Source organism: Chaetura pelagica, unplaced genomic scaffold (genome assembly GCF_000747805.2).
Source record: "Chaetura pelagica isolate M959 unplaced genomic scaffold, ChaPel_1.0 scaffold222, whole genome shotgun sequence".
Lineage (NCBI taxonomy): Eukaryota > Metazoa > Chordata > Aves > Apodiformes > Apodidae > Chaetura > Chaetura pelagica.
Window position 1 is genome coordinate 8,286,576 of NW_009952711.1, and position 15,704 is coordinate 8,302,279.

General features: G+C 47.2%; 1 protein-coding gene across 1 annotated transcript in view; it reads right to left on the reverse strand.

Moving 5' to 3' along the window:
• Nucleotides 1-15,704, reverse strand: part of SHC4 (SHC (Src homology 2 domain containing) family, member 4) — a 28,472-nt gene that overhangs the window by 12,082 nt on the left and 686 nt on the right. Inside the window, exons 2-5 of the mRNA XM_009994551.1 lie at nucleotides 15,544-15,630; nucleotides 9,093-9,163; nucleotides 2,180-2,243; nucleotides 1,201-1,320 (exon numbers count right to left, since the gene is read on the reverse strand). Of these exons, the coding sequence (XP_009992853.1) occupies nucleotides 1,201-1,320; nucleotides 2,180-2,243; nucleotides 9,093-9,163; nucleotides 15,544-15,630 (342 nt within the window). The remainder of the gene's footprint in view (nucleotides 1-1,200; nucleotides 1,321-2,179; nucleotides 2,244-9,092; nucleotides 9,164-15,543; nucleotides 15,631-15,704) is intronic.

Below are 15,704 nucleotides of genomic sequence, written 5' to 3' on the forward strand. Positions count from 1 at the left end.
ACCTCTGTGCTCTGGTGAAATCCCAAGAGCTGCCTGACCCTTAGGTAGCATCAGCTTAGTGCTGTGATACCTCAGAGCCAGAGAGCCAAAATTATCTCCCTCATGTTCCCCTGCTCCAGCTTGGAGCAAAACCCACTGCTGGCCCTGGGCAAGATCATGCTGGGAGCTGAAGCCAACAGCTCATGGAGGAATTAGGTGGGCAGGACAAAGCTCCTCATTGCATATGCCAAGAAGGGAGGACACCCCTGCATCCAGGCTCTCGGGAACACATCTCAATGAAGCCCTGAGACTTTACACAGCATAACTGACTATGCACATATATTACCCAAATGTAAAATAGCTTTGAACGACACTAAAGCCAAGCTCTGACTCATTATATCAACTTCTTCCCTTAGGACTTGTCTGAAACTCCAGTCTGGAGTAGTGCCTCATTTATTAGGCACTGTACAGGCAGAGACACACACATGGAGAAACAGTCTGTGAAGTGCTTGAAGAGCCCTCCCCATAGAAGACACCATCATAAATAAAAAGGGCATGTGCTACATGGCCAATTCCTCTGCAGTGCTCTCATCTTTCAACTCAGAGGCATCATGTAATTAATCACAGAATCATAGAACAGTTTGGGTTGGAAGGGACCTTGAAGATCAACCAGTTCCAACTCCCCTGCATGGGCAGAGACACCTCCTACTAGACTAGGTTACTCAGAGCCCCATCCAACCTGCCCTTGAACACTTCCACATGCACAGCTTCCCTGAGCAATCTGCTCCTGTTTCTCACCACCCTCACACTAAAGAATTTCTTCCTAATGTCTAACCTAAATCTACCCTCTTCCAGTTTAAAACCATTACCCCTTGTCCTGTCATTTCATACCCTTGTAAAAAGTCCCTCCCCAACTTTCCTGTAGCCCCTTAAGGCACTGGAAGGCTGCTATAAGGTCTCCTTGGAGCCTTCTCTTCTCCAGGCTGAACAGCCCCAGCTCTCTCAGCCTCTCTTCATAGGAGGTGTTACAGCCCTCGCATCATCCTTGTGGACCCTCTCTGGACTTGCTCCAAGAGCTCTATGTCCTTCCTGTGTTGAGGGCTCCAGAACTAGACACAGCACAGGAAAACTAAAGGATGCTACCTTCCCATTGAAGAACCCAGCCTTTCCCTCAGAAGCCACAAAAGGAGAGAAAAGGACACAGATTCATACGTATCCTACCTGCTGCGTGTCAACATTAACCAGAGTGAGGCTGCTTGTTGAAATGGTCAGCTTTATATTCATGCCAGAAAACTGAAGGTTACTTTTGCCAAGCACTGAAGACAAAAACTTCACTGGAGGCTTTGAACAAAGCAACAAAATAAAGAGGGGATCAGCCGAATCTTTCAGGGGCAGAAACGTATCAAAGTCAAGCAGATTTTATTGTATCTTATTGAGACTTTCAATGGAGCAAGGATAATGGTTTGATCAAAGGCAATAACAAGTACCTTTGAATACAAAACCTGTAGGCATGTTTTTTTTATGGGAAAAGTTTTAAAGAAAAATTCTAGTGAGCTAAAAGTTTTAGCTGATTCAGTCATTCAGTAATAATTCCCAAGCCTGAACTTTGCTTCATTTCTTAGGGTTGAAGCATTTCTGAGTAAATTAATACATTTTGTCTTTTGTGTTGATTTTTCATGAACATGTTCATCCTTTCCAAACCCCACAGTTACAAATCAGCAACTCCCACTGGGGACAATCCAACAGCAACCACTGACATAACCCCTCACTGCATCCCAGCCATTAAATAAGTGATAAGCCCATTAAATGCTGCCATGTTAGTTGTGTGTCATTTTTTACCTATAGAAATAAAAGTTAGGTAAGATGAGTGAATCCTCCAGTGAATAAGCTCCATTTTGAAATTAAAAAAACCCAAACCCTCTGTCATTTTACCATTAAGAACCCAAAACTGGTCAAGCACCAAGCAATGCAAGGACTGGGAGGAGCAGGAACTCTGCTAAAAGCATTTGTCCCAAAGAAAATGCCCTGGGCCCCAAACTGAGCAGGTTAAACCCCCTACAAGCACTTCCACATTATACTGAATTCAGGTGGATTAACAAGCACAAACTCCAGCATGGACTGAAGCTTGTTAGGGAACCATGTATCCAGCTTATCAAAAGCAGATATAGAAAATTAATCGTTCAGCTAAAACAGTATTTACCTTCCTCTTTTTTATAGCTCCATTTGTACCTGACACGGCTTCACACAGTCGGCTTATTGCTTCCCTGCAAAGAGAAAAATACAGCACAAACTGTTGGATCATTTCACGTGCATCACCTGTAACAGGGCCAGCACCCTGTGATTTATTGTTATTGTCCCACTTCTAAATACTTAAATCTTCTGGAAAGTCTTTCACAGTTGTTTTTTTTTCTTCTTTCCTCCCATTGTTAAAAAAAAACCCAAACTATTAAAAATGACAATTATTTAGCAGCATAGTTTGGGTTAATTCTTTTTCTTCATAAAACATATCAATCAATTTCACCTAGTAAAAAGTTGTTATTTTTTTCAAAAAAAACAGCAGCTAACCCCAAGAAGCTCAAGCAACCTAATGCCTTTAAACCCTTTTTCTCACAGTTGGGCTGATAAATCTCTTGCTTGCCCTAATCCTTCTTATTTAGAGCAGCAGGGCTGGGCTGAATGAGCTCAGCTGGGTGCCCTGATTGCCCTTCTGGTGTTTGGGGTTTCTCTTTTTAAAAAAAAAAAAAATTAAAAATGGGGGTGGTGGGAAAAGGAGGTGTAATCAGCTTCTCCTGTTGTTTTTCAAATCTGGGGTCTCAATTCATATCTTCTGATCTCTGGCTGTAAGTCCCAAACCAGACATCCTTTCCAGCCAGCACCTCTCAGTTAGGAAGCAGAAGGGTAAGGTATAAAGCACTCAGAGCATTTATTAGTCTACATCAAAGACAGCTAAATGACACATTTAATATAACAGAGTGGCATGCTGTGCCTACTTTGCACCCTTGAACAATTAAATTTCTGACTGGTTTGGACATACAGTGGAGCACTCAACTGCCCTGCTTGGGCCCTGATTGCCCTCAGCACAGCAGCTGGAAAGAAACCTTTAGCTGGCAGTCACAGGCCTTCCCTGACTGATACCTACTGGTTTGAAATCAAGGGGAAAACGGTGACTTGCTGGGCTGGGATGTGCTTAACAAGTTTCCTTAAGCTTGCCCAGACATTCTGGTCAGAGCTGCAGACCCTGGCCCGTGCCATAGTGCCAGTGTCCCCTGTCACCCTCCCAGGCTGTGGTTCCCAGATGGGGTGACTTTATTTGGAGGCTGTAGCCTCAGCTTTTCTCTCACAGTTGAAATCAGACTTGGGCTTTCAAGGGTTGGGATTTTGTTGTTGTTGTTGTTTTTGTTAAGGGGAAGGGAATTAGTTTGTTTAATGCTTTGTTTATGTTATTGGATTATTATGCAAAGAACTAATTAGGAAACAAGCTAGTTAGCAAAGTTTGTCTGTTTTCAGTTTCTGGTGCATGTGTGGGAAGAACTGGTCTTTGTTTCCTGAGAGTTTTGGTTCAGAAAGGCATAAAAACACCAGGAGACCACACAACAGTGAGAGGCTCCAGCCACACATGTCCCACAAAGCAGAAGGGTCCTGGTGAGGAGCATGGTCCCCCCAGGGCCCTGCATTGTGCCTGGGGAGCAGATCAGACAACACATAAAGCCAGCACAGTGCTGGTGAACCACAGCATCTCTGCTGCCTCCTGCTCAACTATGCTCAACGTCCCAATGATGCGACATTAACAGGCTGTGTGCTTGAAGCACTGAAGATCAGTGATGCTACATCTAGTCTTCCTGTCAGAGAACATCCTGAGAATCTCCACCTGGACACTGTCAAATGAATGGACACCTCACCCATGGCAAAATAATAAAAATGAAATTAATATGTTCTGAGTAAAAACAGCAAGGAATTAAAGGAGCCTCATCATGGGCTATACAGGAAGGGTCAGAAACACAGCCTTTTAAACCCTGCCTCTTTTTTCCAGCCTTTTAAAGCAAACCATAACTGAAAACATGCTCTTGAAGTGAATTCCTGATATTCTTCTTGTCTAGCCCCTGTTTTATTTAGGTGTTCCCAATGGAAAGGCCAAAACTGAAAAAAAAAAGAATGGGAGAGACATCCTGCAGTATGATCTTGCAGATTCCAATAATCAGCTTGGAAAATGAGAGCTCATCTTCTCATTCAATATTAAAGGAAATTAAAATCAGAGCCAAGACATTAGGGCTACCTGGAGCCTCCAAGTCTAGCTCTACCTAGAAAGAAAACCAGACACGGAACAAATTGGAAAAACAGGGAAGTTGTCTATTTTGGTGACAAATGAGTTCTTGCACATTTCAGACAGCTCATATGTGAATTAAGGAGTTACAGGCAAAGTTTCCAGCAACAGCCCCCACTCTTGTGTAAACCAGTGTGGTGACTGCCCACTTCATCTCACTATGAAGCACTTGTCCAGCAAATGGGAACCAAAAAGCAGGCAAATCATTTCTACCTAATAGTTTCTATTACCTCTCTTTGGTAGGGGAAATCATCTTCTCACAGACACTTCTTGCTGCCTGTCTCTGGGTGTTTTTCTGGTGATCTAACAAACCTTCTTTAATATGATTTCAAAAGTTTCAAAAGCAGCAGTTTGGTAACACTTTGCTGCTACAGCTCAACACTTCTATCCTTCAGTCATTTCCATGAGACAGGCAGAATATGAACTCTGGATAAGTCCTTGATAAACTGAAATAGCATTTACTTTATCTGTGCTTTCTTCCTGGAAATATGTTTTAAATTCATTCTTACAGCCACTTGTTTTCAACCACTTTCAACCACTTGCTCAGGCAAGTCTCTGCCAGACTGTGTGTACCTGTCCCTAGCTCCTGTATTTAATCACCTTATTCCCTGATGAATGTGCAGCCTTATGGGTTCTGGCATTTACTTGTCCATTTGACATCCTTCAAATCTGAGGCAGCAGCAGAAAATGTGGCCTTCTCATTCCAGTCATGTTTCTGCTTTTTCTTTCTCTCCTCCTTCTCGTTCATCCCAAAGCAAAACACTTTGGGTTTTCTTTTTTTTCTTTTAAATCACCCTGAATGAGACAACTCCTCTGGCCTACTCTGCAGTAGCTCTTCTCCACCCTGGGAGCCACAGAATGAAACTGGGAGAGCTGTGAGGTTTTTAAATTGTTCTTGTAGTGTAAGGGACAGAAAATCTTGCTCCTTGACTCCTCAGGCATCTTCTGCCATTTGAAGTGGAATTGCTGTCCTGCAGTGCCCACACGATTACAGAAACTGGTCCCTTCTTCATTGACACAGTTTTCACTTTTTGTAGTGAATGGAAAAGATTTGAGTCAGCTCTATTTGCCATTCTCAAAAATATTACTCTGAAGCACTTTGCTCTCCTGGGCTGTCACCAGCAGCAGACCTACCACAGAGGCAGAGGTCCCACTCCTGGTCCCAGCAGATGCCCATCCACTGCAGGGGGAATTTCCCAGTGGTTATTCTGCTGGGCACCAGATCAGTGAGGATCAAGGCTGGCACAGTTCCCTGGGAGCACCTCTGTGGGACTGGAAGGTGGGATGGGGAAGCAGGACCATTCTGCTTTGACTGGGACACCAAGGCTCCTTAGCACCCTGCTGTAGGCAGCTCCCCACTTTCTGGCCTGGGACGCACTGACCTGGGACGTGTGTGTGACTGAGTGACACAGGAGCTGGTAGCACAGGGAATTTTTGGTTGCTCCACAAAAAGCCTGGTGCAGCCCCCAGCCCCGTGGGGCACTGCTCCCTCTGTCCACTGGGTCAGCAACCAGCCACCCAGCCAGGCTGTGGCCAGTTGGCAAGGGCTCAGCAAGTGCTGGGGCAGGAGGGAGAGACAAGGGCAGCCCCATTTGGGCATCCACAAGCTCTTAGCCCAGCTCACCTGTACAGGCCACAGGTTTATCTGGGTCTGGGCCTCTGGAGTGAAACCCAGAGCAGATGCTCCTCCCTGCTCCTCCGGGAGCGTGCAGGAGAGCCCAGCACTGGCGGGAACAGTGAGCTGCTTTGTTTATTGTTCCCCCAAATGAGAGTAAAAGGAGAGAGAAGGGCTGATGTAAGAGAGTAAGCATGCTGCTGAAGATTTGCTTTTAAGCATCTAGGGCTCTGCCTACACCATCTAACAGAAAGGGATTGTGAGTCTCAACAAAGTTGAAATTAATCTTCCAGACAAAGTCAGCTTTCTTCCACCAGCCCTCCCAGCAGCACGTTTCAGCCACCCTTCACTGCCTGAGCATTTTCCAGTTTGCAAGTAAATGCCCCAAACTGAGATACAGAATCCCTTTTCCCATAAATGCCCAAATGTAATTACTACTAATAAGCTTGATTTAACAGAAGAGATGTGGGAGATGTGCAGGAGAAAAAAGAGTGGAAAGGCTGGACAAGGGAAGCACATGTCAGGGTCCAGCAAAGGCAGGACCTGCCACAGCACAAGGGCAACAGCCCAAACATGTGCCAGGAACAGCAAACACAGCACATTTGTGGGTCACCACTCAAAAAATAGAAAGGCTTTCAAGCAGAGCCCTGTTACTCTTATTGTTATTTCTTGGTGTTACTCCTGTCATGCACACAGAGCTCGGGATCACAAATGGCTGCAACATGGGAGGGATGTTGTAAGAGCCTGTGAGTTGGGTCACAGATGGGCAGAGAGCTGGAAGAGAAAACTGCTGCAGCAAAATCTCTGACAACCTTCTCAGTGCACAGCCCCTGAGGGCCTAAAGCACCTCCGTGCCTGGCCCCTCTCTGCCACACTGTGGTCCTTGGGGCTCATGGTCATACAGTATCTCTGCATCCCACGGCCATCCGAAGTGCTGGAGAGGCCCCTGCCTGCCTTCACCAACCCTGGACCTGGCAAGTGACTGAAAATGCAGGTCCAGCAAGAAAACAGAAAATAAATCCTCCACACTCACCTCTTTTGACTCCTCATGGCACTTTGGCAAACACAAGTTTGCTGATCTTTCCAAAATTCATGTGAGGTAGGTAAATAATACCTTTAATTTTAGCAATCGGGAGACCAAGAATGCAAATACACATAAAGCAAGGCAGGGACCAGACATAATCAGAGACCTTTTCTACATCAGTTTAAAACAGAAGATGTCTCTTTGCCTAGTGAAATGCATTGGAGTAAAAATACTTTTTACCCCCAGTACAAATAACAGAGATTATTAAAATGGGATCATTTCCAATAACTCCTTGGTTAGCACATTGGTGCATTGGGCATGCCAGATATAAACATACTCCCCTGGGAGAACAATAGGGAAATAATCAATGTGATCTTTGCTCCAGTCAGCTTGTAATTGATCAAACTTTAAAGCCTGCATGCATGAGGTCAGCATTTCAGCTTTCAGTTTGCAAACAGCCTAAGTTTTAAATTTCTTGTGCACAAAAGAGCCCACAAAAAAAAGCCCATTAAGGTCAGCAGTGGCATTTTTTTAAGTGATGGAAATATTTCAATTGTTAAGTTTTCACATAGCTCTAGTTAACAAAACCTTACTGTGAGTCAAACTTAAGAGGCCAAGCTTTTGTCACACAGTAATTCATATTATTTTGCAGCCTTTGGGATAAGTGTGCTACATGGCTCTTTTTGATCAGTAAATGACTAGGCTGAGGGAGTACATTTGTATCTCAGGCACTTATTCATATACATGGGTGACCGCATCCTTATGCTGCTTATAAATGTCAACAAGAGCTGATTTTGCATATAAAACAAATCAGGCAGCTTTCAACTGCAGTTTATAAGCATTTAAGGACTTCAGTTTTTCAGTTTCTTCCTTTCAGCTGGTAGGTCTGCGAGCCAATAGGTAGAAATGTAACACTTTTCTCTTCGTGTTCCTTTCCTTTCTCCATAATTTCTTTGATATGAACACTTGAGGAAGCAAAAGAGCATCTGTAAACCATCTGCCAGCAGGAAGGAAGAGTTGGGCAGGCACAGGAAGCCTCAACCACACTCCTGGCATCCTCAGCATGAACCATGCCAGAAAAATAGCTGAGAGGAGGAGGGAACACGTCTAAGGCTGGGCCAAAATACTCTGCATCCACCCACCCCTCCAAAAAGCCTTTGGAGGTGCTGGGATGCCAGGTGGCTGCTGGGGCTGCCCAGCAGAGCACTAGCCCTGGCTGCTGGACCATGAGTGCATCCTGCAGCACCAAGTGCTCAGAGCTTTAAAGAGGGTATTTTGAAAACTCAAACACACCTGCACTGACAGCCCTATAAGAATAAAGGTAAAAATAAAACTGGGCTTTTCTGTTCCTGACAGACCAGCAGCCCCACAGGCGCACAAACTAATCATCTGCACCCAGTGAAGAGCAGCAATCTACAACAGAAGCTGCAAACTTTTCAAAAGACAAAAGAATATTTCAAGTTTAAGCCACATTCAGTTGTATTTGAGACTGAAATATTAGTGTTTTTCTGATGTTCAGCCTGGACACTTAGGTCTGGAGCACAGATGGAAATGGCTGTATTTCAACATGCAACTCTGCTTACAGCTGAGCCTGGCTTTGGTGCAGATGGGGCCAAGTGATGTCACCCACCTGATAAAAATTCATTAGGTGACCTTTCTAGACTGGGAGACCCATGGCACTTTCTGCATCAGGTGTGCAGCAGCAGGGCAGAGGGGCCTGTGAGCATCCAGGCGAGCCTGTGGCCTCCCACAGCCACAGCAGCAGGAGATCCCCCCTGCACCTGGGGTGAGCTGTGTGGGCACCCGTGGCCTGGCTGCTGCCAGACCCCACCAGCCAGGGATGTCTGTGTCCTGCTGCTACTGCAGGGGGAGGCCCTCTGCATCCAGAATAAGAACTGGGAAAGAAATAAGGTCTGTGGTTGAAACAATTAATTTTCCAATGCAAATAGGCTGTTGTAATGATCAAATAATTCAAATAATTGCTTGGGGAAAAAAAAACAAAACACAACAACAACAACAAAAAAACAAACCACAAAACATGCAAGCTTCTATTCAAAATTGTGTCAGAGCCTGGCACTCACCCCTGGCTTTATACAGCTATTAGCACTCAGGCTTTTCATTCTTGTGCTGAATTTCAGTTTAATACCACCTACCTGGTGACTTGTGTTCGTGTGCCAAAGTCCAGGGACCTCATTGACTGCAGCACTTCAATACAGCCCATGTACTAGGGAAAACAGAGGAAAAGGAGGAGTATGTTAATATCTAGCAAGCAGGTAAGAGGAGGATCACAGAAGGAAGCAAATGTGATTTCAGTCTTTTAAGTATATACAGAACCAAAGTCTAAAGGGAAAATCAAATCAGCCATCCTAAAGCTGCTTCCTAAATAGAGCTTGTTTTACTGAAAAGTGTAGAGAAGAGCAATAAAGATACCCATGGCTTTAACAACATAGCACAAAAAAAAAAAAAAAAAAGGTAAAGCACTCTGGAGACACGAAATCCAATAAATCCTTTTTTTCTCCAGTTCTGCTCATTCTCACTGATTGGCTTGTGGCACTGAGTTGGGAGGAATACATGAATGTTGGAGGGAAATTCCCCTGGAGCAGAGGGGCTCTGGAAGCCCTGCAGGACTGATGCCCTCAGAGCACCCGTGCAGACAAGCTGAGTGTCCCTTCAGAGCAGTGGGAGGCACTACCAGGCATGAGGAAAACCACTGGGTCTGTTCTGCTGCACAGCTGATGATAAATAACCTCTGCAGAAGATGAAGCAGGTAGAGTTGCAATTCCAGCTCATAGCAACAGCTCTTATGAGCCTGCACTATAAACTGACCTGCTTTAAATTAGAGGCTGCCTCCCACACTTCAGTTGCATGGGGCAGAGCTGGGGGCTTTTTCTATACTTGTTTGAGATTTGCATAGGACTGATTTTCAGAAACATCAAGCTTGTGATGGCATGTTAGGCCATAGACTCCCCTGATGTTATGTACAAACCTATGGAACATTTTCATCTCAATGAGGTGCACTAGTCTAAGTCTGTCCACTGAGTTTAACTCTCCCAAAACATATGTTACTAACTCCTTCTGTTGATAATAATTTCTCTGCTGCTGAAATGCTGACGTCTCCATTTCACCAGGCTGGCATAGGGCTGGGTCTCTCAGTTTCCACCCCACCACCCCTTTCCATAATGAATTCTGTTAGAGGAAAAAGGGCTTTGGGGAGCATCCTGCAGTGCTCAGGCAGTGCCTGTGGGCTGCAGTGACAGCCTGTCTTCACAGACCTCTCCTGCAGACAGTCAAAGCCTCTGGGATACAGGAGGCAGCCTGGAAATCCCGGCAGGACACATATGCACCATCCTCTTGTTCTGAATGGCCAGAGGAAGCATGTTCTGCCCAGAGAAAGGGACCTTATTTACCTCCTCTGCTTCACTTCGACCGTGAATCAATTTTTCTCCTGGGCCATTCAGAAGGGGTTGGATTTAGGTATCTGTTTCAGCTTTGGAGTCTTTCAGAAATGAATGAGTGTGTTAAAAAGAGAATGCATGTGTGCAGTCAAGCAGGGATTCCACAACAATTGTATTATCCCTATTTTGGTTTCATTCCAAATAGCAAAGTAACCCTTGGGAGAACTCCAGAATTAGGTCAGAGCCCTGGAAGGACATCAATAAGAATCTGAAGGGTTAGCAGAACTGCTTCCCTAATGAACATTTAATGACTTTGTAAAAGACTCTGAGAGCTACCTTACTTGTTAAAGATACTCCTGCTTAACAGGAACAAAGCAAATGTGGAAAATATGTCTAGAGCCTGAGCTTGTAGAACAGTGGAGACCTCTAATCCTACAGCATCAGGTCGAGCATCCTGTGAGCTAGCTGGCTGCACCTCCATCCTTGAGGAAAGAAAGATTTAAATGAGTAGGTGAGTCATAGGCTGATGAGTCCCCATTGCATCCTGAACAGATGCGTGAGAAGCTACTCCAAGGAAAGATGAAAAATCAATACTAGTTTTTTGCATAAGTGACCCTGAGTGAAGCTGAACTTATCAATGATTCACAAAAGACTTTTTTTTTTTTCTTTCTTTAAAAGCCTGAGTAGGGAAGTACATTACCATGGCACCTCACTGCATCTCTCGTTTATTTTAGCTGCTGTTGGTTGTCTAAACCAGCACAGTCAGTAATGGCTGAACCTTCACATCTCAGTAGGAGGGTACAGAGAACCAGCAGAGGGATGCCATGGGACTGGGGCAGGGGAAATCAGAGTCACAGAGCTGGGGAGAAGCCCATGGAGCACATAAAAGGACAATGGGATACCAGAAGTCTATTCAAGAAAACAAAATACACTCTCCAAGGAAGAAAAAAATAATTAACAAATAAACAATGATAGATTAACCCCTCCCTAGCTGAGTCTGACAAGCAAGACAATTGCTGTACAAGACAAAGGGAAAGGAAGGCAGGAGACAAGGGCAACATCTGTCTTGGAGACTTCTCCTGCACCTGGACTCCAGTTCAGGTGGTGCCCCTGCTCCCCATCCTGTATACCCCAAACTAGTGGGCTCATCCAGGGATACAGTATTGAGGCCAGCTTCCTGCTTTCCTCCTGCTGGGTGGGTTAAGCTGAAGCACTGGCAGGGCAGCAGCTGTGGGAGAGGAAGCCCCAGGAGTGCACAGCCCTTGCCCCAGCCCAAGCTGGGTGTTTCTGTAACATGGTGACAGAGGTGTTGAGGGTCCAGAGGAGGTGTCCAAAGAAAGGGGTTTTTCTTCCAAAGCCCTACAGTGAGGAGCAGGGCTCAGTTTCACTGAGGTGCTGAAAGGAAGCCAGAGGAAGCTGCACATAGGTGTGAGGCTGCTGTACCCAGCCCAGGGCAACAAGCACAGACACAATTGCAGAATTCAGCTGCCTACAAAGAATAAAATACCAACACTGAAACAAGCTGAGCACTGAAGACTTGACATCACCAATGAAGGCAGATGCTGAACCCACTGATCTGTCAGTAGCAGGATGGAAAGCTCTTGCTAGGACAAGTGAAAGCTCTTGGGAGGAAGAGGAGTGAGTGATGCACTGGCCCCTGCTGGAAAGGGAAGGGCTCCTCTAATGGCACCAGGCATGGAGCTGTCCCTGTTTCCCTGCAAAGGGCTGGGGAGAGAGCGTGGGCACAGGGGGAGCTTCATCCCTCCCTGCTTGAATCCAGAGGGTGATCTGGGGCTGGCTGCTGCTCCCCACACTGCTGGCATGGCTGGGGTGTGGGGGAGGAGAGAAGGCAGGTTACTGAAGATACACACATCTTTTCACTTCTATTTAGAAGAGATGATAGAGAGTGACTGAAAACAGGATGGGAGACTGTGTAGGAGGAGATGTGAAGATGCAAGGCAGGGCCTGTGTGAATAAGCTTTTCAGGCACCCTCTAATCCAGACCCATGTCTCATTTCATTCCCTGCCATAACACAGTTAGTGGCTCCAGCTCCGGCTTGAATGACAGACAGTGATTCACCCACAGGAATGATACAGGGAGCAGGGCATGGAGCTCCTAATTAAACAACACAGCTGCAGCCTTCCAATTTTACCTATTAGTTAACAGGCATCCATTCATGCAGAATGCCAAGGGCAGCTCCTACAGACCCTGGGGCCGTGTAACAAAGAATCAAAGGGACAGGATTTGCTCACAGAGGCAGTCAGGAAACATGCTGCTGCTAAACAGCCTCTGTCCAAACATATGTGAGACTACATTCAAATTCCCTAAAAACATAACACAGGCCCCTGGGCAGGAACCTGCCACGAGCAGCCATGCTCTGTGTGCATGAGTATGGCAGGGAGCTGACTCCCATGGAAGCATTTCTCTTCCCAGCACTGCTTTAACAAGGTGCTTTTGAAGCAGGGGGAAAACCTTTTCTGAGCTTCCCACCACCCTCCTTCCTTGAGGGCAAAGGCTGCCCAGGGCAGGTACTGCCTGCAGAGAGGTTGCAGCTCTGAGGTGCAGGGCAGGGGCTGCAGAGCAACAGGAGAGTTTCACTTAGATATCCTTTAATATCTCACTTATAGTTGGGAAGGGATCTGGCAGGAAGGGAGACAGGGCAGAAGCAAGCAACAGCCACTGGCACATGACAGGATGATTGCATTGGAGATACAAGGAGACAGACTTTTGCCCTTTATGTTAAAGAAAAATTACTTTTGCTTGTAACAGCTGAAGTGCCACCTCCCTGTGGCTAGCTGCTGGGCTCAGGGACATGCTTCCCTGTGTTGCAGCACCTGATCTGAGATCTCCTTGCTTTCACCCTGGTGGGAAGTAAAGCACTGGCCTCCCTCCACAGACAACACCGGGAGTCAGCCAGGGATGCAAGGAAGGAGCAATGCAGATCACTAGTTTTGGTGGGGAAGGTTTCTCAGCCCTTCCTTACACACTGCCTCTGGGGGCTTTGGGGTTGAAAAGCCATGGTGTCCACTGGAAAGCAGAGACCACCACAGCTCCTTTGGGAGTAGCACTGCATCCCTGGCAGCTGACACGATGCTGCCATTGAGCCAGTCAGCTTGGCTGCTCATCCTGCAACACACAGCAGCCTTTTACCAGGCTGGGGCCAGTGCTATAGAATGCCATGAGCAGCTGAAGCCCCGAAAACCCCCAGGCTGCTTATTATAAAGGGGCTGGTTGAAAAAAAAAAACCAAGAGTTTGGCGAGGACATGTTTTGATGCACATCAGCAATGCTCTTGCAGCTCTCTTGGGGCTGCTTCCTGCAAGTCCACAGCTGTGGGAGCAACAGTAGTGGGATGATCCAGAGAAGATGCACAGAAACATTTCCCAACGTATTGGGAGGCTCCTACTAGCATCTAGCAGAGAGATTCCCCAGTCAATCAGTTGACTTCCAGGAAGACCAGTAGAAAACTATACTGGAAATACAACCTGGGGAGCAGCATGAGAAGACAAGCCCTTCCCTGCTTCACATCACCTTCCTGTCAAGTCCTTCTCTTCTTTTACTCTTCCTTCTGCCTTTCTTGCTCATGTGCTCCCCAGCAAGTGACACCTCAGTGTCTCTGCTGTCAGCCCTGGGCCACAACAGAAACCTGGGGAAGTTCCCCCCACGCTTCATCGTCTCTGCCTTGTGCCAGAAACAGAATTCTTTAAGTGTGCCTCCAGCATTAGCATTCCAGTATTTGAATCTCTACAGATACCTCAATCACGAGCTCTGCTGCATCAGGGGCTGCTCAGACTGCAGCAGACAAGGGAGGCTGGTCCTGCAGGGTGGGCGCTGGGAAGCAGGAAGCCCTCCACCAGCACCCGCCTTCCTACTGGGCTGGCCAAGAGCTGGGCACCTGGAGCCCTGGCACTGTCACACCCTGCACATGCTTACTAATCTATTTTAGCAGCTTGTTGATGTTGATCAACTGCTCATGTTAGCACTAGAATGTAAAGAAAAGCATTACAGGACACCTATCAGCGTGATGAAATCGCGCATCCTTTCCCCTCACCTGCTACACCCCTCGGGTGAACATCCTGGGGCTCCTGTGGCTCTGCTCACAGCAGCAGATGGGACACTCACAGCTGTGCTGGGACACTGTCACCTTCCAGCCAACATCCCAGCAAACCAGCCATGCCACTGCTGCTGGAAGCCAGGCAGGCATCTCGGTCCTTCTTAGGAAAGGTGGACACAGCTATTTCTCCATGCTGCTGTTCTCCCCTCTGCCCTCCTACCATGTTTCAAAAGGGACTGATTGATTTTTCTGGGCCTTGCACCTTTCCTTAGACTTTCCTGCTTACAAAGCACCACATGGGAGACAAAACTTTCTCATAGCTTGTGGCTTTTTTACATCTTCTGGCAAATGTTGATACCTCCTGTGCACCAAACCAAGCTTACATGCACACTGTCTCTCTTAGCATCCTGTCTGCAGCCCACCAGGAGGAATAGGTGCTAGTTAATAACCCTTGGTACAGCTTGCTCCTGCACTCCACCTTGCACGTCAGGAACAGGCACGAAGGCCTGTGGCACAGGAGCCCTTGACCAGCCCAGCCACTACATTAACATTTCTGAAGGAGGTTTAGACCACTTTCTCTGCCATTCCCCTGTTGTCTTCTTTGGTTCCCTCCATCATTGCCAAGAATATCAGACAGAGCCCTATAGCATCACAGGAGGAAGGTGGCTTTTGCATCCTGCCCACTCACCTCCCAGGGCAGGAGGTGTGGGCAAGAGGTGCTGCATGCAGCAGCAGAGGTCCCAGTAGCCATCCCACACTCTCCATGACAAATAAATCAGCAGCATTGGCCAGCATGAACCTAGAGCCTGGGAGCTGCTCTGCGAGGGCTGGAGAGCCCTTTTCATGGGCCTCACTTCCTCCCTCCAACATGCATTTCAGGCCAGAGCAAACCCTGTTTGAATCGCAGCTCAGCTGCATTCCTTAGGGAGTCTAAAGCCAGTCTTTTGGAGATGGATGTTGTGTTACCTCTGGGAGTGGCTCTGGTCCTTTCAACTGCCTCAGTTTGACATCATGGCCCTACATGCATCAGGAGACAGGAAACAAGGGAGAAGCCAATGATTTGGGCACTGGCTCCAGGAGTGGGAATAGGAATACAGAGGCCACCCTGAGTGGTTTGCTCTGTCAGAGAAGGGAAGCCCCGGGATCAGCACTCACCCGCAGGCCGTAGGTCGTGCCCGGCTCCCCCGCGCCGTCCCCGCTCTGCGCGGCGCTCCGGTCCTGCCCCTGCCCCTGCCCCTGCCCCTGCCCCTGCCGCGGTGCTGAGGGCTCTGCCGGCAGCCACAGGCAGCAGCCACAGGGAGCCGCCGGGGTGGGGG